At 42.9% G+C, this 23679-nt stretch overlaps 1 protein-coding gene across 1 annotated transcript in view; it reads left to right on the forward strand.

The window, feature by feature from the left end:
- Positions 1-23679, forward strand: part of BAZ1B (bromodomain adjacent to zinc finger domain 1B) — a 52713-nt gene that overhangs the window by 23808 nt on the left and 5226 nt on the right. The window contains exons 8-16 of the mRNA XM_035559102.1: positions 2770-2908; positions 3395-3525; positions 5173-5284; positions 11738-11836; positions 12240-12417; positions 13442-13627; positions 17882-18029; positions 19638-19785; positions 21612-21730. Coding sequence (XP_035414995.1) covers positions 2770-2908; positions 3395-3525; positions 5173-5284; positions 11738-11836; positions 12240-12417; positions 13442-13627; positions 17882-18029; positions 19638-19785; positions 21612-21730 — 1260 coding nt within the window. The remainder of the gene's footprint in view (positions 1-2769; positions 2909-3394; positions 3526-5172; positions 5285-11737; positions 11837-12239; positions 12418-13441; positions 13628-17881; positions 18030-19637; positions 19786-21611; positions 21731-23679) is intronic.

Here is a 23679-nt window from a genome sequence, read left to right on the forward strand (position 1 = left end):
CAAGACTCTCAACTCGCTCCTCATCTGCCCCTGCACAGTACTCAATACAATGGAGTTGCTCTCTTACGTAAAGAGCAACTCCGCCACCTCGCCTTGCTGGCCTGTCTTTCCTGAGCAGGACGGACCTATCCATGACCGCATTCCAGTCACGTGAGCTGTCCCACCATGTCTCTGTAGTTGCCACTAGGTCATAGTCCCCTGACTGAACACGGATTTCTAACTCCTCCTGCTTATTCCCCATGCTATTGTGCATATGGTGTGCATATTCCCCATGCTATGTGCATTGGTGTACAGGCACTTCAGGGAGCGAGATGAGCACGCCGATTTCACCCCGGGGGCATGGGAGGCTGCCCGGTCTTCATCAGTGTTAGGGTGCTGCCCCACCAGTGCAAGCCCAGCTACAACCCCATCCCCCTTTGCATCTAGTTTAAAGCTTTCCGAATGAGCCATGCTAATTCCTGTCCCAGAACAATTTTGCCCCTGTGAGATAAACCTTTCCCACCTATCACTGTCAGGCCTGGTGTCTTATAAAAAAAAACAGCCATTATCAAAGAACCCAAAGCCCTGCCTGTAGCACCAATCATGTAGCCAAGCGTTTATGAACTGGATTCTTCTATTCCATCCCACATCATCACCCCAGAATGGAAGGAGGGAAGAGAAAATAACTTGTGCCCCAGACTCTTTCACTAACCATCCCAAGGCCTTGAAATCTTTCTTCATTCCCCTCAGACTACAGGACGCAGCTTCTTCCCTACCTGTCTGGAAGATCAGTAGTGGGTAGTAGTCTGTGGAGCACACCAGGTTGGGGAATGTCCTGGTGATATCCATGATCTGGGCTCCAGGTAGGCTGCCGACTTCCCTATGATAAGGGTCAACTCTGCATATTGGTCCCTCTGTTCCTCTCAGAAGTGAATCTCCTACTACAATTACCCTTCTTTCTTTCTTTTTGGAGCCAGTCTTGGTCTTGAGGCATGGTGTTGACTGCCTCTTCCTACGTGACCTCATAGGCAGGCCTTCCACCATGTCCTTGCCTACCTCTCCTTCAGGATCAAGGGCATCAAACCTGTTACAGGGGGGTACCTGGGGAAGCGAGGTAGGTAGGGAGCGGGGTTGCCTGCAGCACCGAACTGGGACTCGCTTCCAGCCCTCCTGTCTTTTTGGTACCCTCCATCACCCACTGCCCTTCTCTCTGGCACAACAGGGAGGTACTCTACCAGGCAATCTCCTGCACACTCTCCCTGATGCTCATCAGTCTCTCTGCCTCTTCCTTGAGGCCAGCCACTATGGTGAGCAGACCTGCCCCCTGAGAACAGGCAGTCTCCCTGAAGCCCTCCCCTGGCAGTGGCAGGCACTCCCTGCAGCCAGAGGCCTGAACTTCCACGTCTCTGGCAGGCCCTCCATCTGGGTTGTCACAGACTTTTTGGAGTGAGCTCTATGCCTAGTGGACACTGGTAGGTGTGTGATCTCGCAGACTGCCAAGAGTTGGTTTTATTATATAGTTGTTTTTATTATGTAAAAGCTGATCAATTGAGTTGGTGTAACAAATGCAAGGGTATGTTTTTCAGCATGTTTCCTCTAATCACTCAGGATTGATTACATTGGCAGGACTTCAGAGACGGACCAGGTATTTACTCATCAACTGTTGTTATCAAATCTATCTTGATACAGAAAATGGCTGCAAGAGAGAGTAGGTAACAGCCCTGGGAAAAGGGCTGCTTCCTAGCAAGAAGTCAGCTTTCTCCTTGAGCTAGCAACCAGCATGCAACCTCTCTGTTCTAGTTTTTATCTGCCCCTTTCCAGCTCACCCTTTCCATATGGTCTTGTTACACCTGCTTCTTGGTGGAAGTATACCTGTTGTTTGAGAGAATTTTGAACTATCAAAAGAAGCATAAATCCCCTTGACCTTAATGTTTTGTCTCTTGGCAGTAGCTGCGTTTCTTCTTGCTCATTACCTACCTAGAGATATGAAGTAATGTGTTTTGTCGGTAAGACTCTCCCAAGGAGCCTGTGATGCTAAGATTTAGGCAGTTTTAGGGTTGTTGAGTTTTTGATTGTTTGTTGACCAAAAAAAAAAAATGCATATTGAGAGCTACTGAGACTGTAGTACTTCTGTCATGAGGGAGAAACCTGAGCTTTCTACTTTAACGCTCTTCCACGTCATAGCATATCTGGAAAAGAGTGAGATGGTTAGGAGACATGACTGAGTCACTGTTGTGAGACATTGGTGCCTGGAAGAGGCTTCTGTTGTGCCAGGTCTGTTTGTTCAGTAGGTCAGCTAGTTGGGCGACCATTCCCCATAGCTGCAGTCATGGAGATGCAGATGTCTGTTAGCCATGCTGACTTGAGTCATGTTGTTGCTGTACTGCTCCCTATGTTTGAGCTGGCTAGAGCAGAATTCCTTATTGTACTTTGTGCTGTAATTAAAGAAAGACCTTTGTTACGTGGAGTTGCACAGCAGCAAATGCCACTTCATTGATCTGTTAGGAGGAAAAATAATGAATACTTTCTCCAATCTATTCTTATCCAAACTTTCCTCTTTCCAAAAGCCGGTTCATCTTTATGCCTCAACTTCTTGATGACTTTTGATTTATTCTTTTTCTAGAAAGGATTGTGGAAGATTGTATGAAAGGTGGCTGGCTGCATTAAAAGAATATTAAGCAAAGTCACCAATAAATTATTTTTCCCACCTGACCTAGTAAAATAAAAGATAATATTGATGTATAAATACAGTAGAAGAATGCTAATACTTCCCCATGCTAATTCCAACAGTGAGGATGGAGAAAGAAGCAGAGGAAGAAAGAATCCGGAAGCATAAAGCTGCAGCTGAGAAAACATTCCAGGATGGAATTGCCAAGGCGAAGCTTGTGATGCGCAGGACCCCAATTGGCACTGACCGTAATCATAACAGGTAGGAAAGGAAATGATTGCATGCTGCTGGCTGTCCCCTTTGACAGGAGCTTTAGCAGGTAGTAGCTCCAAAGAATTGATAGGTACAGAGGGTGTCGAGAGTACTCTCTGCATTGGACTGTGAAGGAGAGCAGAAATGAGTTTTTGTGTATAAAGAGTGTGCCAGTTTTCACTCGTTTACATAGGAAAGGAAAAAGCTGACTGTGGAGGTTACAATCCACTGGCCAGCAGAACTTCAAGTGCTCACATCAGTACTCAAGAATCTAGTTACTGCCTTCTCTTCTTCCTGTTTGTTATACTGAAAGGCTGTTAGAATGGATTTTAATAAAAGCTCTTTTAGTTTCTCAAAGATGCAGGTGTGCTCAGTTTTTGTTGAGTCGAGGACACACATGCTCTCCTCCTTGTGCATGTAAAAATGGATGTGTGTAAATGCAGCCAAAAAAGGAGACAGGTACCTGTTAACATGTATGTGTGCCGTACCCTGCAGGTATTGGCTGTTTTCGGATGAGGTTCCTGGCTTGTTCATTGAAAAAGGCTGGGTGCATGACAGTATAGACTACAGATTCATCCTTCCCCATCAGAAAAAAGAAGAAGTGAAAAAGGACTACAGCCCAGGAGGTATGATCATCTGGCTTCTCTGTGGGTGTTTCCTTTGTTGCTGTCTAACTGTTAGGATGGGTTTGTCAACTTGAGAGAGAACTGGCTAGTCTGTGTCTTTGTGGGCTTCCTCTGATCTAAACCTATTGTGAACTCAGAAAACCTGCACATGGGAGAGTTCGTTCATTAAGATTTCCTGCTACCGCTGCAGATCTTGAGACTGTCTGCAGTGTACCACGTAAGGACCATGGGATATGATCACCTCTCTCTTAAAAGCAGTTGATGTCAACTGTGTAGTAACCACACTGTTTTACTCTGTACCTGTTGGGCTACAGTGTGTCAAAATTCTTGGACAAGTAGTTGATTGCCTGTTGCAGGGAGTGAGGATAGCTATCACCATGCTAATGCTCCACCAGTGGCACAACTTCCAGATTACTTTTCTTGTCACAGAGGACAAACATGCTGTTTATCTGGAGGAGCAACGAGCCAAACTTTTCACCATAGGCCTGTTCAGAGCTTTCACACAGACCCCACTGAAATAGCGTCAAGCAGAGCAGGTGTCTAGACACCTGTAGCTCGCTGATTGAGGACATTTTGGCAAAGAGTCCCTCTCGCACATGTCCTCTCAGCCTGCTGTTCACCTTGTTCCGAATGTGCTGATGAGGGGCAACGATAAGCTGAAGTTCCAGTGCTTCCTCTCCTAGTCACCAATTTTGCCTTGGTGACTTCAAGCCTGGGTAGCTGAGCATTGCACGCAGAACTTGGCCATGCTCAAAAATCCTTCTGTGGGGGGGAAGCATGATGTTTTTATGTGTTCCTGGTACAGAAGAGTGTACTGTAGTCTAATTCCAGTTGCAGTTGCAGTCCTGATAATTTGTTGCATTTGAAACATAGACTGTCATCGAGTTAATCTACAGCAATACAACGTGCAGCAGGTTATATTGAATTAAATCAGAGAGCCCTTCTTTGGTGGTATCCTGTCTTATACATTGGTTGGAGTAGACATCTGTAGAAAAACGAGGCAAACATACAGTGATATTTCATCCAGTGTAACTTTCCAGCCTCCTGCATCTTGATGATTTGTGTTAAAAGTTGTATCATTCAGTGATCCTCAATGGGCTTATTTTCTTATGTGAATTTGTTCAAATGTTGACCTGCCAATGTTCCTGTATACCACCTTGCTTCCAGCTGTATTAGTTTATCAGGTATTGCCTATGTATTTACTGAGCTATTATGCAAAGATTTTTCACACTTCCCATTTGAAACTTAATGAGCAAAGTGTTAAATTCATGTCAGACTGTTGGGGTAAGATGCTCAGAAATACATTCTGTTTGTATCACCTTCAAATTTAAAAGTATGTTGTCAGTGTATAGCTAAAGAGTGAAATTAGTACGTATTTGAAATAGTAGGAATGTTTTTTTTTATAATTCTGTGTGCATGTTTAATGATTCAATAATATTTTCTTTAATATTTGTATTTCTACAAATGCGTATACTGTGAGCTTTAGCAAACTAGTGCTGGAGTAGTTTTCTCTGGAAAATGTACTGCTGGCCTAGGTGCTGATCATAAGTACCTAAATGAAGGTAGGTTAGTTTTTGAAAAATAAAATTTGTGTCTGAGGAGAAGCATGAATGAGAATACATTTGAGCTTGTGCTCTTCTCTTATAGACAAGCGGAAGAGCACAGCCACGGATGGCAGAGGGAGTGCGCTTCATCGGTCTGTACATGCTGTGGACCTTCCTGCAGAGACCACAGTGCCCAAGCAGGGACAGAACTTATGGTAATACATGCCTTATATCTGCAAAGTAATTAAAATATAAAGGTCAAGGAAACTAAACAGAGATGTCATTTAATAGCTGCTATATACCTAGTGTTCTTTCAGTACTTAACAGTTGAAATAGTTTATTGGACTGTCAGGCCTCTGTTGCTAGTAGCAAATGGCTAATAGAGCACCTGATCCAAGAGGCAGTAGAACAATTCTAATCAATCAGACTTAGAGCCAGTATAGGTTACTCTGGTAAAACACCACTTTGATGTACTGATTTTCTGTATTTTATAATCAGAAGAATTGTTAATTGAAAAGATTTGCTGTGGTCTTTTGAAAAAGCTGGGGGAGCAGTGACCTATCTAACTGTCCAGGCTTTCTTTCATGGCTTGTCTCAGCAGACCTGAATTGTAGTACATGGGGTCCTTGAGCATGTGAAATTAGTTTTCATTGGTATCTTTGGAGCCAGACGTATACCCTGCATGTTCTTGCACTATGTGAGACGTGGAGTTATCCCTCAGTTCCTTTTTAGTGTTAGCTTTCTTGATGGGTTTCATAGCATGCTGGTGGAATCCATTTGTTCTCTGATAGCACCATATCACGGAATTGATTTTTTTTTGTTGTTGTTGCTACTGATGATTATTTTAGCTTAGCGAAATTACTATTACGTGTGAACAGTCTGTTATCCCTTTAATGATTCCCAGTGCCAAGCAATAGCTACCAACATGTCTTCTAAGTGAATCAAATCTAAACAGTTTGCCTTTGAGTATGTTTGTGACTTACTCTAGTGACTGACTCTAGTAAGGCCTTTAAAGAAAATCTGTTGGCCATTTGCCTTGTGTGGTAAGGAGTGATTAGCAGTGTTCCCATGAGAGAAGGGAAATTGGCTACATCTTTACCTACTTAAACTACCTGTGAAAGACTGTGAAGCTGTTTTTAGGTAAGCCTGAGAAGTAATTCTCACAAAGTACTTGTTCCTTCAGCTCCTCTGTTACCAGTGGCTTTTTTCTGGAGTTTTCCACTGTTGACTCACAAAGTGGGATTACTTCATCTTTGCTAAATATCACTAGTTGTGAGTTTAGCTCCAAAGCATAGTTCCACTGAAGTCAGCAATACTTTACTATACTTTACATGTTCATGCTCTCCCATCAGGAACTATCAAAGAGACTGAAATTAGTGGACATCTTGGTCAATGCTGATGGTTTAGATGAATCACTGATTCCTGATACGGTTGTACCCTTTCTCTTCCATTGACAGTGAGTTGTAGGAGATAGCAGTTTCCTGTGCATGCCTTCACTCTGTCTAACATTGCCATAGGAAATCTCCACCCCTTTCTCAGTCTAGTCCTTGGCACATCTCATCACATTGCTCAATTTCTTGAACTTTGGCATTCCTAGGGCATGGGCGCTAAACAGAAGATCATAGGTTGTATGATCCACAAGAAAGTTCTTTCAGCTCCTTCTAACTGCCTCTTCTAATACTTCTTCATTTAGCAGAGTTGGCAAGGTGACTTCCAGTAGAAGGACAAATTATAAATGGAAAACCATAGTTTAAACTAGTAATGCATGTTGCTATGAATTGAAGACAACATACAGCCAAATCAGATGAGCTAAGTAACACAGAATCCATATAATTTGTAACCAGGCTGTCTTTGAAAAAGCACAGCACTTGAAGTTACGCTGCTGAATTGCTTGATCAGGTTGGCAACTCTCACTGACCTGCTGAGAAAGATTGGAGTGATTTAGGTAGGAGTGTCTTCTGGAGTAACTAGTCATACAAACCAGGAGAAACAGCTTTTTTGAACCAGGTCCTGTATAGTCTCAGGACTGAATTATATTGTGTTGTTGAAGAGAGGCTTTGTGAGAATTGACCACAGAATGCTTAGATCTAGTATTCTTGTATTTTAAAGAGAACAAAAATTAGGAAGCTTAATAATAATTATAAAGCTTAAACTGGCAGCTAAAAGCCTAAAATGCTTTCAAAAAGATCATCTTAAAGTTTCCATACTACGTGCTGACTCTTACCTTTGGGGTGAAAAAAGGTTTGAGAAAACTTTGGGGCGGGGGGAACAGTAGCAACAATAAGAAAACATTCTCACTATGGTTCATATAAGGGTTATAGAAATACTCTGTGTATGTTCAACAGGGAGATGGAGAGTAGTGCTAGAGGAGAATGGAGAAGTCTCCTTAAGAAAGCATTTTCTTTTGATGCAGAAAACAACAGATCAGAAAACTAAACTAGCAAATGACAGTGGTTTGTTTTTGGTTGATTGGTTTTGGTTTTCTTTTGAAATAGGGGGGAAATTACTTCAGATCAGCTGATGTACCTCCTCCCAAAAAAGGTGACAGCCTGAGATCACTTGTTTCAGAGGATAGCCAGCAACTAGAACTTCCCTCTGAGGAAATCCATATTCCTATTATAATATTTTGCTCTCTGATGATTGCCATCAATCTTGCCTGTCTCAAGGACTCCCATGAGCATAGGTGGTTAGGGAATTTGTCCTCCTTGGCTGCTTTTTGCACATTGTCCTTGTACAGAATGAGAAGCCCTCAAACCGTACTGAAGTCCTTGGATATCTACATGTCCTGTTGTTTGGATGCAAGGGCTGGTTCATCTTGAACTCACAATATTAGCATGTAGTACATAGGAAGTTTCATTTCTTTGTGTTCTTTAATTCCTGTCACCTGTCTCTTTTTCGTAGTAGAATGTCTAAAATGGGATTAAATGTAGCCTCATGTAGAATAAATATGTTTAGCTTTACCCTGCTATACTTAGATTGAGTCTTTGGAATGAAAACCAAATTAGCTCCATGAATGGTTGTAATTCAGTCCTGCCCTTTTTCTCATTGAGGTTGGGAGCTTGTAGGATATTGATAAAGGGAGCAATAGAATCCATATTTCCACCAAGAGCTACAGAAACAGTGTCTCGTGGAAGTGGTTTCTGCTTTTAGTACTTTGCCCCCAAAAGAAGAGTGCTCACTGTTCTATCCTAGAAGTGAGTCATTGTTCTCATTCAGAATCATAAATGTGTGGTTATTTGTCTAGCCTCTGTCATATCCAGATGGAAGAACCAGTACCATATCATACACCACTTTCACTAATGTTGATGCTTATTAAAAAAAGAAAAATCTTATAAAGCCTCGGGACATGTGGTCCTTGAAATGTACACGTCTGTCTTTCCTGCAAGAAACCCAAGTTAATTGAAACCTTTGCAGCATGTTACTATGCAGGAGACTTCTCACTCGTCCTGGTCAGAAAGGAGTTGAATTTTAAAAATAGTGGCATCTCTGCAGAGTAACTGCCGTTGTTCTTCATCTATTAGGAATACACCATGGTATGGCGGGTCCCCTCAGCAGACAATTTGAGTTAACCATGAGTGGGTGCTGACAGACTCCATTCTCACGACTATATTCTACAGATGGAGTTTCCCTGTTTCTACCAACCCTCCAGAGCAGGTACTGATCCTGGGCTCCTCTAGATGTTGTCCTCTTGATTTCTTCATTCCCTAGTCTGCAGTCCAGGTTTTATACCTTTCTTTCTGTCCCTTGCAGCCTGTAGCCTGAGAACATGTGGGAATATTCAACCTGAATGAATACTGATAGCTCCTTTTGACTTGATACTTGTGTCTTGCGTCCCTTCTGTTATGATTGCTGACCAGTCTGGTGGCTTGCTCTGCCAGATAGATAAGAAAAGACTCATGGCTGTTGTTTAGGGATGCAGGAAGCTATTACCCCAGTCAGGCTTCCCCCTTTCAGGTCAGTTCAAAGGCCTTCATCTAGTCTTGACTCTCCCACAGATTTCTTTCCCTTTATTCTGGATTGTGTTACTATGCATAAGCTCTGTGTCAAGCCACATTAATGGCACCAATTACTTTCCCTTCCCTCTTACCAAGACTCACAGTCTCACAGCCCTGTTGCCTCCCCCAGTTAAAATGCTAGCCCTGTTTTATCATGTCCATGCTCCCAGCTTCATGCTGGTTGAGCCCTAGCTGGAGGTGCAGGTGGTTCCTTCAGGGGGTAGGGAATGTATGGTGTTGGTTTGAGAACCAGGAGCTGGGGCTGCACAAAGCAGCAAGGTGCCACCAAACAAACACAGGTACCTCTTTAATGTGTTTATATTATATGCATTTGAGTTCAAGCTGATGTAGAAGAGTACCTGCTCCTAGAAGTCTAGTTCTTATTCACAGGGAGGACTGGGAAAGCTCACGTGCATGTTGCAGATGCTCCCCTTTTCCTGTCCCATTTCCTTTTCAACAGAAACAAAGTTGTGCTAGGATTTAGCCCTTTCTACCTTTATTAGAAGGATGTTATCTGCTTTCTCACTCTGGCCAGCAGCCTGTGTTGTCTTTCCCCAAACCATGTAACTGGAGAATCTAAGTGCAATATGTTAACCATTTCCAGTGCCCTTACATTTTCATTAGTGAAGAAAACTGTGCAGGGAATTCTCCTAGTTTTGTACCCTTGAGGGAAAGCTGAGAAAGCTTGGGCAGTAGTGTCTTTTTCAGGTATTTTCCAACTGGATCCCATGGTGTATCACTTGCAGCATCATGACCTAGGCAACCTCAACATGCTGAGAAATAGTACTCTGCCGGGTATCTGCAGGACAACTGTTTTGAAGCTTGGTTTATGCCGTTCCCATACTGTGACAGGTTCTTCATACTGAAATATGGTTTAGGATTAATCTTGAGATTTTCCCCAAGATTTTGGCAGCAATTTGATATCAAATATTCTAGAGAAATTTCTCTATTTAATGAAGTCCAGTAGAGTTAGAAGTGCTAGTTTTTGCAGTGGTCTCTCGGTAGACCTTACAGTGAATGTAGGAATGCTAATGAGTCACCATGAGTGGTATCTGTTAGCAAAAGACAGGAGTTACATTGTTTGACTTAGGGTTGTTAAGGGTTTGTGTGAATGTCTGTTGGATCCCATGACCAGCCCAAAAGCTGATGCTTTTGAAGTGCATGCGCTAGGCTCCAGGGGGTGAAATATCTTTGATATTTGGAGCTGCTCCGTCCTGTGTCTTGTAGGGAGGGTGTGCAAAAGGTAGTGGTGGCCAAAAGATTTGATCCCTTTGTGCACAGTGAGAATGCCTTGCAGGGTTGGAGTGTACTGGAGCAGATGACTGGCAAGGAACCATTTTTCTTCCATTTTTAAACAATCAATCCTGTATTTTATTAGAGTGATTAATTTACTAAAGAAATGCAGGGTGTCAGGCCATTACCCTAATACGAGCATGCTAGAACTCCAAAATATTTTTGTTTCAGATACAATATTTAATAATTATTTCTGCCAGAAAAAGAAACTGTTGCAGATACTGTTATTCTACAAGAACCAGGACAGCATCCTTCTCTAGTTGTTGCTTGGTTCATCTGAGCTTGTGCCCAAGAAGAAAAATTAGAACCGGAGTCTTCTCTGTGTCTGGTAAGGATCACATAGTGATCCTTTGCAGTTGTTTCCATTTAAGGTTGACTTTGCTATTCATTCAGATCCCTTGTTTAAGAACTGATCATCTATTAGATGCATAATTAACCATATTTTCTGTAAATGAGCTTTGAAACTCAGATTGTATACTAATTCTCCCACCTCTGTCCAGCACACATGCATGTCTGAGGTGAGAAGGCTCCATGACATCATAGAAAAGTGTTGAAGGGAAAAAAAGAAAAAAGTTTCAGGTTGTCTCAAAGCTATTTTAAATCTACCAACCAGCATTAAAACTAGTGTTTTGGTTGTACTCTGGAATTGCTGAAAATGCCTTGTGTAGAGAACTGCATAAGTGTAGCCCTATTAGATTCAGCTAACTGCAGATTAACGTTACTCTCCTGAAGGACTTTCTGAGCAAAAAGGTTTAAAGCTAATGAATATAGTTTTCACGTACTATATTTAAGCTTTCATGTTAATGCAGGTTTCTTAGGAAGGAGATCTACACTTGCAGAGGGCATAGCCTTCACAGTCTCAAATCTGTAACATCAGCAGTCATGGTATAAGCTGACATACCCTTTTTTTAATCTAGGGACTCCTTGGGTTAATGACATAGGTTGAAGGCTCTGCAGAAAGAATGATTAAATTGCCATACTATGCAGTGCATAGCATGTTAATCTTTTCTAGTGCATCAAAAATGACATTCAGATGACTTAAACTGACTGCAATTTAGTGAATCTAATCCCTGGGGTAGATGACTAAATTCAGATGCCAATGTTTGAATAAACTTAATGCAGGGAAAAAAACTCTACAAATCAGTTCTGTGTTATTGTTTTTGTTACTCTGGAATTAGCTACATTTGGGAACCTTGAAATGAGGCCTCTCTTAGTCAGAATGCTTATGCCAGCATTACTGGAAGTTTTTCACCTTGCTCCATGGGGTTTGATGTAGGTTAATTGTCATTCCTGTCTACTGATATTTGTGAACTGTTTAAAAGAAGGAATTGTTGCCACAGCGATAGAACATGCACCAAAATCAGGTAATGTATCTTTCAGGTTTCTGTGTGACAATCAGAAGGATTTGGATGAGCTGCTAGATTGCCTACACCCACAAGGAGTGAGAGAGAGTCAGCTAAAGGAGCGTTTGGAGAAAAGGTGAGCCTATTGTTTCTTTTCTGTGTCTTTTCTCAATGTCAAAGCACATCATTATCATACCAAGTTTTCAATTCCTGGGGCAGCATTCAGCACTTTGCTTTGATTGAGCATCTGCTGAAGAGGGGAGGGTACTGAGAAATTGTTCCTTCTTAGATGATATTGCAAATATTACTTGATAAGCAAAGCTTAAAATTGTAAAGAGGTTTGATCACTCTTTAAGTTGCTCCCTGCAATTGGAAGCAAAGGCAGTGCTGTTTTACCCACAGAAGCAGAACTGCCATGTGCGTTAAAGCATCTTTCAAAGAACGTTCTGCACTGGTGGAGCGTGTAGATCACTGAATGCCCCAGCACCCTCACAAGACACTGGTCTGCATGTATTCAAAGGTTTTTCTTGATTTTCCAGGTATCAGGACATCACACATTCTATCCATTTGGCTCGGAAACAGAACCTGGGCCTCAAATCCTGTGACGGCAACCAAGAACTATTGAACTACCTCCGAAGTGATCTAATTGAGGTCGCAACTCGTCTGCAGAAAGGAGGGCTGGGATATGTTGATGTGACACCAGAATTTGAAGCAAGAGTGAGTGAACAAAGTAGTACTAGGAAAGACGAACATGAGTTCATACTATCATACTATTCATACTATCTCTGGAAGGTTTTGACTCTTTGGTTCTCCTTTAAAAAGAGGATCAGGAAAATCAAATTTCTTGTGTATGCTCTCTTTTTTTTTAACTGGTGTTTCAAGTTTACGTAGCTGCTGGCTTGAGGTCCTTTTGGTGTAGGTGAATTATAACTTCGAAGGTAGGTGTCCTGCACAGCTGTGAAGTTGTCCTGTTTCCCTCATCTGGTGGGGGATTTCTTTATAAAGCTTTAGCAGAGCTCTTTGTAGCTGCTTGTAGCTGTAGCCAGAATGTTTTTATTGAGACAGCAATTTTCTGTTTTGGCAATTTTCAGAAATCCAGACCACTTTAGGTTTGGGATAATGTTTGTGCTCCACTTCCAGAAGTTAAAGGACGTTCTGTCGGTGGGTATGTCAGCACAAGGAAGTTACTATGCATTGAAGTAAAGGATGACTGTGTGCTGGCTAGTTTGGCGTTAATCACATGAGCATTTCTTGGTGTGTTGTGTGTCTTTAGGACATGGTAAACCTATCATGGGTATAGGTAGAATACACAGTCTTACAACTACTGTATGCTCCTGTACCAAAAGATGACAGTGTCTGTCCTGGAATGGTTAATAATGTGTTAAATTACATTCTGAGTCACTGCAGAAACTTCTTTTTCTATATGGGACCTTCAGTGTTAAGTGAATGATTGGAAAAGTGAAGTGACTAAGGGAATGGAAGAATTGCTTCCGCTCCACACACCCCAAAGCACCATGCTTTTTTCTGAACTGACATAAGCATTCATGTTCTGTACGTGAATGCGTGTATGCTGTGTGTGAACTCCAGCAGAAGCAGCGGTAATATGCTGATTCCATAATCAAGTGTGGGATTAGCAACGCTGCATTAAGTATCCCACATATCCATTTGCAGGACAAAACCACCTAAAAAAGTGCAGAGATTGATATCCAACTGTTAAGCGATTGTATGCTCTTTCTATCAGATATACTCACTAGAGAGCTTGAAGGACTTTGGAGAGTGTGTGATTGCACTCCAAGCTGGTGTTATTAAGAAGTTTCTGCAAGGCTTCATGGCCCCCAAGCAGAAGAGAAGGAAACATCAAGGAGAGGACTATGTTGCCAAGGCTGAGGAGGTTGATGAAGACAAGAAAATGGCAGAAGAAGCTAAGGTATTGTTCATTTCAGGGCTCTGTTTCTGTCTTGTAGTGCTCCTGCTTAAAGAAGAGTTGTATTACATTTCATCTGGTACTAAATCCCGTGCAGCTTCTCCCCATTGCAAGTTTAGAGTGCGATGGGTTTGTTTATGGGGCCAGATGTTCCCTGGTTATTTTGAGAAGTAAAGGTATTAACCAAAGTAAAAATCGTACTGTGTAACTGCAGTTAATGTTCTCTCTATGAACAGGAAATGGGTCAAGTATTTGACTTCTTGGGGGGAGTTCCTCACAAAAACTGGATACTTGAATAAAAGCATATTACAAAGCATTTTTAGAGAACTTAGCAGGAGTTGTATCCATTAGAGAGGACTGATGGCGGCTTAACGCCTTTCTTCCATGAAAAGGAAGAGCAACATGCTGAGATTTTGGTGACTGTGAGGGAGTTAGGTTCGGGTACATATCAGTGTTACGCAAGAAGATGCACAAGTCTTGTTATGTATAGAGACACCCACAGAAGATGCCAAACTGGGGGCTACACGCAACTTGTGTGGACATCTGGGTGAAAGAGCTTTATGTTGCCTGCATGAGAGAAGTGGTATTGTGGGGGTACAGGCGTAGCCTCCCAAATCAAAGCTGAGAAGGCATGGAGGGGAACTGCAGAGGCTTTGGTAGGGTCCTTCAGGCAGATGAGCTGTACCAGTATTTCATCCTATGAGGGATACTAGTGTTGGGGATACTTAGACGTAAGCAGAAGTAGACAAGACCAGAACTGGAACAGCAGGTTAAAAACAACAGCAGGTTGAAATTAAATGATGGATGCTTGACTAGTGTTGGTTGTTCTTTTCATTTCTGTTTTAAAAGCTCTTGTCAGCATACGCTGAACCCTTGTTTGAACACTATGTCTTTATGTTGTGGCATTGCCGTGTTAGCAGGATGTTTGAATAGACACTAGAAATTTTCACATTCTTCAGCTGTACTGAAGTATTCAAATTTTATTAACTTTGTTGAATTTTCAGGTCCTTAATATAACGAGTATGGGAGGCTACCCTGTCCTCAAAGCCCTCAGCAGGATACAGAGCTATAAAAATCAGTAATCTCTGGGACAGAAAGGATCTGGATCTTGACATTTCCTTTATCTACAGCAACACCATATTGTGCTTTACTCTCAGGTGTCTTAACAGCTGTAACTGTAAGGGTTATATGTGTAGGGTGTACTTCAAGGGTAACATCAGATTTACTACAATATCTAAATGGATAGTAATTCAGCCATGTGAGTTCTGTATTGAGTAGCCCTTGTCACTTCCCTTCTAATACTGAAGCTATGTTAGACTTCAAACCTGAGTTCTTATTTGTCAGGAAATTGGTCCGTTTTAATCATGAGTGTTTGATTAGTTTCTCCATTCTACCTTAGAAATTTGCTCTCTTACTTGATGATGTGGTTGCAGAGCATCATTCTTTGTAGCAAGGCCAGGTCTCTGGAATTTGCTTCACTTTAGCAATTTCATAATTTCCAGCTACAGTAGCCTGGTTAGACAAAATGCTCTGTATGACTGAAACATACTGATTAGCAATTTCTTCATCTGAAAACCAGCTAGAACAGTAGGATTTCTGAATATTGCAGGACTTAAATTCAAAATAACTTACTACTTTTTCTAGTGTTACCCAGTTTGTCTAATGTGGCTGCATACTTTGTTATACAACTCAGCCTTATAGCAGCATGGCATAGATTTCAGTATTGCCAGCCCAAGTGTGTGGTGTTGCAGATTCCCCTCTGGAGCACTGGCTTTTCTGTTGCGCTGATGTCTCTGGAACATTTACATAGTGCAGTGACTTCTTTAACTGGCTCAGAGTTTCCTAGACAATTATGGTTGCACAGGGAATGTTCAGCTTGTTTGTTTGTTTCCTTACCTCAGATTATATGGAATAAGCTTTCGTTTTGCCATTGCAGAAAACCGTTATACATGACCTTAAAAGAGCAGCCCAGATCTTAGAGGCAGTTATCTGTTGAAGAAGCCTGACTGGTAGGCTTTTAAAAACAAGTCTCCTGTACAGGACAATAATTCTGAAGTCTTTTAGAGCCAGAATTGCACTGAGAGTACACAGTGGATATAATATAGTATGGCTGTACTGGAAAAACCTTGGTGTGCTTGCTGACTACACCAGAGAAATTGCAGTCTTGTGGCATCGTTCTGTCTCATTTTCCCTGTGAGAAGCAAGTTATGGCTTAACAGGCACCCCTTTGCTGACATAATTGTCTATACTAAGGGTTCCTGCTGGCTCGGCTACGTAGCTAGAGAGCACCGCTGCTGAGTGGTGAAAGATTGCAATGTCGACCTGGCTTATGGCAGTTTCTGAAAAATCTATCTTTTGCCTCCGAGTCTGTGCAAATGTGCCCACGTCAGGAGGTGGTAGCACTCTGCACTGCCCTACAACAGGACAGGGAATTAGCAAAGGGAACTGTTGCGGTGTGTCATGAGTGCAACTGCCTAAGCATAATGAGAACATGGGTGGGTTATCCACCCCTGCTGCTTGCTGGTTGGGAATGTTCACAAAGGAGCGGGCTGGGGAGCACTTTTCACCTGTATCACTGGAGTGCACCAGGCCCTGATAGCAGACTATCTCAGAGCAGCTTCACAACCAAGCATTTGTGGTGTCAGCTGTTCAGAGGGATTTCTCTCTTACTGTCCTTAGGATACCAGATGAGAGGCTTCCTAGCTTTACCAAAGTAGACATTTTCTGTCACTCTCAAGTTGAAATGTGACTGAGGCTGCCTCTGGTAGTTTGTTGTTGTCGTTTGTTTTGTTTTGCTTTTGTTTTCTGTGCTAGAACACTCCCTTCCAGCTGGGAGGTTATTTAAGTAACTTGTTTCAGTCTTCTGTTTTGCCTACTTGGCAATTTGAACTCCCTTGATAATGGTACTGCTAAAATGCCTGAGTCTCATGATGCTTGGGAAGCAAGGCTGAAAATCTGTTAAATTCCATAGGCTTGGGGAGAGAAATCTAAGCAAAACGTGCCAACAGCTTTTGCAGATTTATCTTGGCCCAGCAGTTACCCAGTATGTTAAGAGCAAAACCCATGGAACAGTTACTTGGAAAATCAATTACACAGTATGTGAAGCACCTCAACAATGTTCTGCAAAGAAATAGCACAGCACTGTGTAATCGGCCACAGCAGGCTATGGAGGTTTCCGTTTGTCTTGAATGTCTTGGGCTCCAGGTTCTACACTAGCAATGGCAGCAAGGATGTTGGCTTATTAGATCAGTTTGTTTTTCCAAACATCTAATATACACTGTGCTTCCTCAAATTCAGTGGGAGGAGAATGTGCAACTCTGCAAAATTCCTGGGTTTTGTTTGGCTCCCAAATTGCTGTCAGCTGCAGAGTTTAGTTTTTTCCCATCTGACACTTCAGTGTTTGTTTTTTCATTCTCCTGTGTTAGAACACTAACTTGAGTCCTATTATGTCCCTGTCATGTCTAGGCCATCACCTCATTGTTAAAAAGCAGAGGATTAATATTTGAGTTGAACATGCAGTGGCTCTGGATTACTTCTCTGTTCTGGTGCATTTCCGATCCACTGTAATGTTTTTTTCTAAACCGTCAGAGCTGAGTTTGAGGTTTCATATGAAGCTTGCTACGTGCAGACTAGGTGTAAATCTCAGATTTAACGCTCTCATCCTCGCTTGCAGCTAGTTATGGGATTTCACTTGTGCTGAGGTCATCTTGTCTCAGGAAAGGTGCTGTTTTCATATTTGGGGCTGTCAAATCTGGTAGTAGTTTCTATCACAGTCTGCTTTCCCAGCTGAGCAGCTCAGAGGACCAAGCGGTGGATCTTGCTGATGGGCTCGAGCCTCTCTGCAGTACCCACTGGAGGGCAGTACAGGCTGCTCCAATCCACCACGCTCAAGTGGTGCTGCCGTCTACTGACTTTCATCCCACATTTTACAGTGCTAGATTTCTGCTTTTTAATTTCTTAGCTTGCTGATTATTTGGGTTAGATTTTCAGAATAAGAATTTGGTGCAGTTCACATAGGTTGTTTCATCTTGGCCATAAACTGCAGAAGGGCTGTACTACTATGAACAAATTGTCTAATCCAGTAAGGCTGATTATGGATGAACCACAAATAGGACTGCAGAGGCTATAGAGAAGGAAAGAAACATAAAGTTGAGTTTTCGTTATTAAGGGCCCCAGATAAAGGATATTAAAAACATCTTCAGACTGTAGTGAGGTGTGTCTGTGTGCTTCGTTGTAAGTTGTTAGGTCTGTCTGCAGGTTGCTTCAGCCATGGAGAAGTGGAAGACAGCAATCCGTGAGGCCCAGACCTTCTCCCGTATGCATGTGCTGCTCGGGATGCTGGATGCCTGTATCAAGTGGGATATGTCGGCAGAGAATGCCAGATGCAAAGTGTGTCGCAAAAAAGGTATGCATTCCTGCCCCCCGCCTGCGTAACAGTCGGACGCTGACACCTCTCCATGCCCTGCTTAGGCAACATGCCCATGTTGTTGTCACTTGCTTTGGCTGTATTCTGAGTTTTAAAAATGAGGATTTGCACAGAAGCATTGATCTCACAGAAGCATTTGACCCTGACTCCAATAAACCATTCTTACGAAACCAGTAAAAAGTCTTGCAGAACATTGCAGAGCTGCTATTCCCTAAATATTTACGGTACTTGGACACAAGTCATCTACAAATACTTCTGGGAACTTTTGTGCCCCTGTCCATTTCCCTGTTTAATTTTTGAGTTGGAATGGTCTGTGGGTCTCTGAGCCTTGTCAGTTATTCCTATCTCTTACAGAAGGAACAAGCAAGAAGAGGTTAGGAAGATTAATGTGCTTTGTAACTCAATAGGAGAGAGAAGTGGAATGATGCTAGTTTGAGGCTAGAGTGGAAGTAGAACTGCTTCCTAAGCTAGAAGAAGCAAAATGTTTCTTGTGCGAGAGCAGAGAAATGAATCTATCTGCCTTTGGCTGCTGCTCTGGTAAGGCTGGGGAAGTACCCGAACAGGTGACAAGAGACCATCTTCTCTGTGTGCCTGACATGATGAAGGGCTTTGGAGTCCTGCAGGTGGAGGGGAAAGCTAGGGAGTGTGTCACCAGTAGAGGAGTACTAGTGATTGTTCTGCCAAAACCTCCTTTTGGATGGAAGCTTGGAGAAAAGAGCTTGGTAGCACCTTCTGCCTCATCGTGTGCTTTTGTGTCATTCTGTATTTGCTGAAACAGTAGCAGCAGACAGACCCCTGGGGGAATGGTAGGCCACTTCTGTTTACCAAAAAGCTATGTTGTCCATCTCTGAAGAAATGAGAGATGAATTGGTGGAATGTCCTTCTTCACTATGGAGCCTCTTCCAAACCAATGCGTAAACTGTCCTGTCTGCTGCTGAGAAGGGAAGTCTAGGCAGATGTAAGGGGGGGCTTACCTGAGACTAACAGACTAGAGTTTCACAGAGCTTGAAAACCGGGATGTTAGAGACATGCTGTCAAGCTCTCTGCATTATTATTATTTTTATTTTTTTTCTCAGTAAATGAAATAACTGCCTCAGGACTATGTTCCTGTTTCCCTGCATCACTGAGAAGCACAGAGAAACTAGTTCTGCTGCATACACTTTTTTTTCCCTGTGGGCTTGCTGCCCTAAGTAGAAAGAAGATGCTGTGCAAGTTGATCAGATTGAGGCTAGAATAAGAATGGTTACGTTCCTAGCTTCTTGCTAGGCTCTTGGGCATCTCTGCAGCATAATTCTTTCCCTGTGTTTGGTTTGGGATTTAGTCTGGGTGGAGTGTATTTGGCAGGTTTCTGCCTTTGCCTTTGCCCTGCAAAGATTTCATTTGAGTTGAGGGACTTTACATTGTTGTATTTAATTCAAATGCTGCTTGTTTCCACTGCAGTGTGGAAACTGAGAGGAAGGGTCCCTGTCATCAGAGGGCATTTTGTGTCTTTCTCTTGCTTTCTGATCTCTAGCCCTGTGGCAGTTTCTGCATCACAGGTTGAGCAAGGCTGTGACACTCGGTTACAAGTTAGTTACGCTCTCCTAGGTGAGGATGACAAGCTGATCCTGTGTGATGAGTGTAACAAAGCCTTCCACCTGTTCTGTCTGAGACCGGCACTCTATGAGATACCAGATGGTGAATGGCAGTGCCCAGCTTGTCAGCCTTCCACTGCCAGGCGCGGTTCACGGGGCAGGTAAGTGGCACTCCTTTCCTTCCTGCTATCACTGATGCAGAGTTCTAGCCATGCTTTCACAAAATAACACAAAAAGCCTTTAACAGCCTCTTTAAAAGGATCGAAATAGTCAAGTTAATTCAATAGCACTGGAACAATAGAAAAGCAATTTTTTCAGGCTGTAACTTTAGCACACCTGTGTTGTACTGACCCATGACAACTTCAGTCATTTTAATAAGTAACTTCAATGTGGCAGTGGAAGCATGTACAAAACATGAACCAAGATTCTACGCAATAAAGACTGTTGCTTTGTTTGACTGAGCAACTTGTTGGGTTGCTTTTACGTGGGAGTGTAGTTGGTAGTGCTACAGCTCTGTAGTCCCCTGAGCTAAGTTACTCTTGTGGCCTTGTCTAATTAAAGCAGACATTATTCCAGGCTGCAGCTCAAACCCTACTGGGTGACTTAAAAATCAAACTCTGAAATGCCACCTTGTCAGTTTTCTGGACCTGATGAACATTGGCACCTTAAGGCAAGAGCCCTTATTGACTTCAGAGAGAACATGATTTGAGGAGGAATCAAAATTGTTCTGTGCAGCAGAATTGAGTAGTTGCCTGCTGACAGCAAGGGGTTGAATTGTTCTGTGAATTGCAGGCTGAAAGTTAACGGTATGCAAAATGTATTTTTTTGCTTACAAAGTAAGCTAATTGTGACTCTGCTGCACCTATATGCTTGTCAGCAAGATGAGGCTATCAAATGACACCTGATGCATAAGCAGTCAACTGATTCTTCCTTACAAAGTGGCAGCACAGTAAGAGGAGTACTAGCTTGTAGTGTGCAGGTGGTGCACAGCTTTGAAAGTATTACTTAGCTCCCTGGGCACCATTTATGAGTTCATCAGACTAGTACAAAAATTACAGGGCCTTAATGCAGCTGTTTTAGCCTGAGATCATAGTTACTTTGATGTGGTGGAGTCACCTGCAAGCTGCTTGGCTCCTGGATGACAGCCATCAGGTGGAGCAACACCTGTCTTATCTGCTTTCTGCTATTCCTAGCTGAGGCAGGAAAAAAATGCTGGCCTGCAAAGACTTTTGCCCTGCTTTTGCTCCTGTGGGAGCTAATTCTTATTCCATTTACTGCTCAAGATCCTCTTTCTCCAGAGGACTGAGACTCCCACAATAGCTTTGCCTTTGTCCCCTTCTGCCTATGCATGCTACTTTTTGTTATGGTTTAAATGCTTTAACAAACACTTGCAGAAAATTGGAACTCCTGGGCAGAGTCTTTGTGGCTTTTAACATCAGCACATGAGAAGCCTGAACTGATGATCATCAGTTCTTAAAAGTAATAAGCTTAGCTATGAATAGCACTAATCAAGGTCTGTTTCCTATAGTGCACATGCAAGTAGCATGACAATGGAAGGTGATGATGGGGAAATATTCCAGCAGGAACAAAATACAAAATCTGAAATTCCTTAGGCCAGGCCTGCAGGCAGACCTGTGTAAAACAGCAGCACTTCCTCTCAGGAAGAAGTAAGTGCATAGCAGTCAGTATCAAAAATACTTGATAAAGTGGTCAAGGTGCCTGGGATGGGGGAAGGAACGCACAGGTTCATCTGCTGGGAATTGTTCAGCCCAGATGTTCAGATTGTAGTCTGGGAAGTGCCCTTTTAACTGTAGCTACAGCTTGATACTCTAGGAAATACAGTAGATTGCTTCGGTTTGAGTCTGGAGTTTTATTTTACACATTGAGTTGGTCAGCAAGTCTGTGTGTGAACAAACAGTGCAGAAGGCCCAGGGCTTCTCACACCAGGTTCTGGTACAACAAATATGTGTTACTTGCTTTGCTCTAGGAACTACGCAGAGGATTCTGATGAAGATGAAAGTGAAGAAGGTGAGGAAGCTTCTGATGAACAAGATGCTGAGGAAGAAGAAGAAGAGGAAGAAGATTATGAAGTTGCTGGACTGAAACGTAAGGCTTTGACCATGCAGGAAAGTAACAGAAAATGTTAAGACTCTGCCTTCAGTGTCCAAAAAATTAATCCAATTTCAGACGTGTACTTCTCCTCATACAGAACAGGTTGTTGGAAAATTGGGGGATTTCACAAGAAAGGCTGTGGTTGTGTTGTATGTTACCCGGGGAGCTGGAAGTAGCTCTCTTCCCTTTGTACAAAGACAGCACTTACAGAGATTTAAACTGTAGTGAGCTCTTGCTCACTGTTGGTTGCTCCCCTGGGAACACTGCTAATAATACACTGCCTGGCAGTCAGCAGAGGTTGCAGCAGGGAAGGGTTAAATGGCATTTTCTGTTACTGGTACTGACGGTCTGTGCCTAGAGAGCTTTTTTGCTAAACTGAACACTGTTAGTAGATTCTCCTGAAGTTTTAACCACAGCTCCCTCTCCTTACTTCTTCCTTTTCCACCAGGTTGTAACCTCTTAAATGCAGGATTTCTGGTGGCATGGTGCCCTTTTCAAGTAGTAAGACCAGTACTTCATCTATCCATTCCACTGGGAAGGCACGGTATTGAAGGTGTAGTGTGGCCTGAACTGCCAGCACCTGTTAGTTGCATACAGAGGCCACTCAGGATGCATGCTAGCTCGTTCCTGGGCAGCTGAAAGGAATAAAATAGCATTTTCTAGACTCCTCAGTGACTACTTCTCTATTCCAGTGTACAGTGTGATCACTTATCACTTATTAGTGAGTGTATCCACTTTGTTTGTAAGGGAGTTTGACTCTGTCTCATTTGGGCAACTTGGTACGCTGAAAAGCTCAGTGTTGGAATGGTGTACTGCCGGCATTTGCTTTCAGTCAAAATGTCCTTGACTAACATAAAATTAGCTTCAGACTGTCTTAACCAGGGCAGATGGTGAAATTCGGAGACTGGGACCCAAAGGCTTATCCCGTGTTCTTTCAAGGGTTTCCATCTGTGTCTATCAGTCTTGATTCCCCTGCTTCATTCTAGTTTCAGGGATGTTCACTGATACCCTAGCTATGTATGCTGCTTGTTGTTCTGTGGTGTATCTGTGTCCACACTTGGAGCGTGTTCAGTCCATGTTGCGTGTCCAAGTCAGGAGCAAAGCCAAGGTTTCCAAACAATAGCGGAAGAGTTACAGTCACTAAAAATAAAGCACTAAATGCAACTCCTGGTTTTAAAGAGCGTTGACATGGAAAGGTCACTGTGGAAAACTTTTGTTTTAATAGAGAAGTCCCATTAATCCACGTGGCGTTTATCCTGAGGGATATAACTTAGAATATTGGATTGTCAGACATCTAACACGTGCCTCCTGCTTGACACACAAGCAGGAGTGACAGCAGGCAGACGTCCCACTGCCCTGACGCACACTTATCCTGCGGTGGGAGCCTGGCAAGATGATTTATTGGACAGGGCTGGATTAGAGGCTGCAGATAAAGTGCTACAGCATGCTGCATGCAGCTTGCTCAAGCACTTGTGACCAGGTGGAAGGAGCTTGGCTGGGGATGAAAACCAGCATATTCTCCTGATACACAGGGGTCATGAGAGAAACTTAAGACAAGGGAGTTGAACAGCACGCTTGCATTTCCATCATTGTAAGGCTCTGACAGGGAGACTTAACAAATGAGCAGGAACATTACTGTGGGACATAATGCAGCAGCCCTGGTCTTGGGGAATAAAATCCCATTGTTTCCCTCTTGCAGCACGTGGAGCAGCTCCCTGCTGCAGTAACTTGACACTCCCTCTGCACACAGTTCGCTTTCCAGGGGGGCTTAGCAACTGGCTTATCCCACTGTGTGGGCCACTCATAAATGTTTGGAAAAGAACCCATCCACAAATGGCTGAGGAGCAAGGGGGCAGCAGGAAACCAGAGCAGTTGTGCAGGTTTCTGTACCCGGTGCTTTCAGAAAAAGATGTTGCAGTTATATTTAAAACAACTGCCTATCC

The sequence above is a fragment of the Cygnus atratus genome, chromosome 20 (assembly GCF_013377495.2).
Source record: "Cygnus atratus isolate AKBS03 ecotype Queensland, Australia chromosome 20, CAtr_DNAZoo_HiC_assembly, whole genome shotgun sequence".
NCBI lineage: Eukaryota > Metazoa > Chordata > Aves > Anseriformes > Anatidae > Cygnus > Cygnus atratus.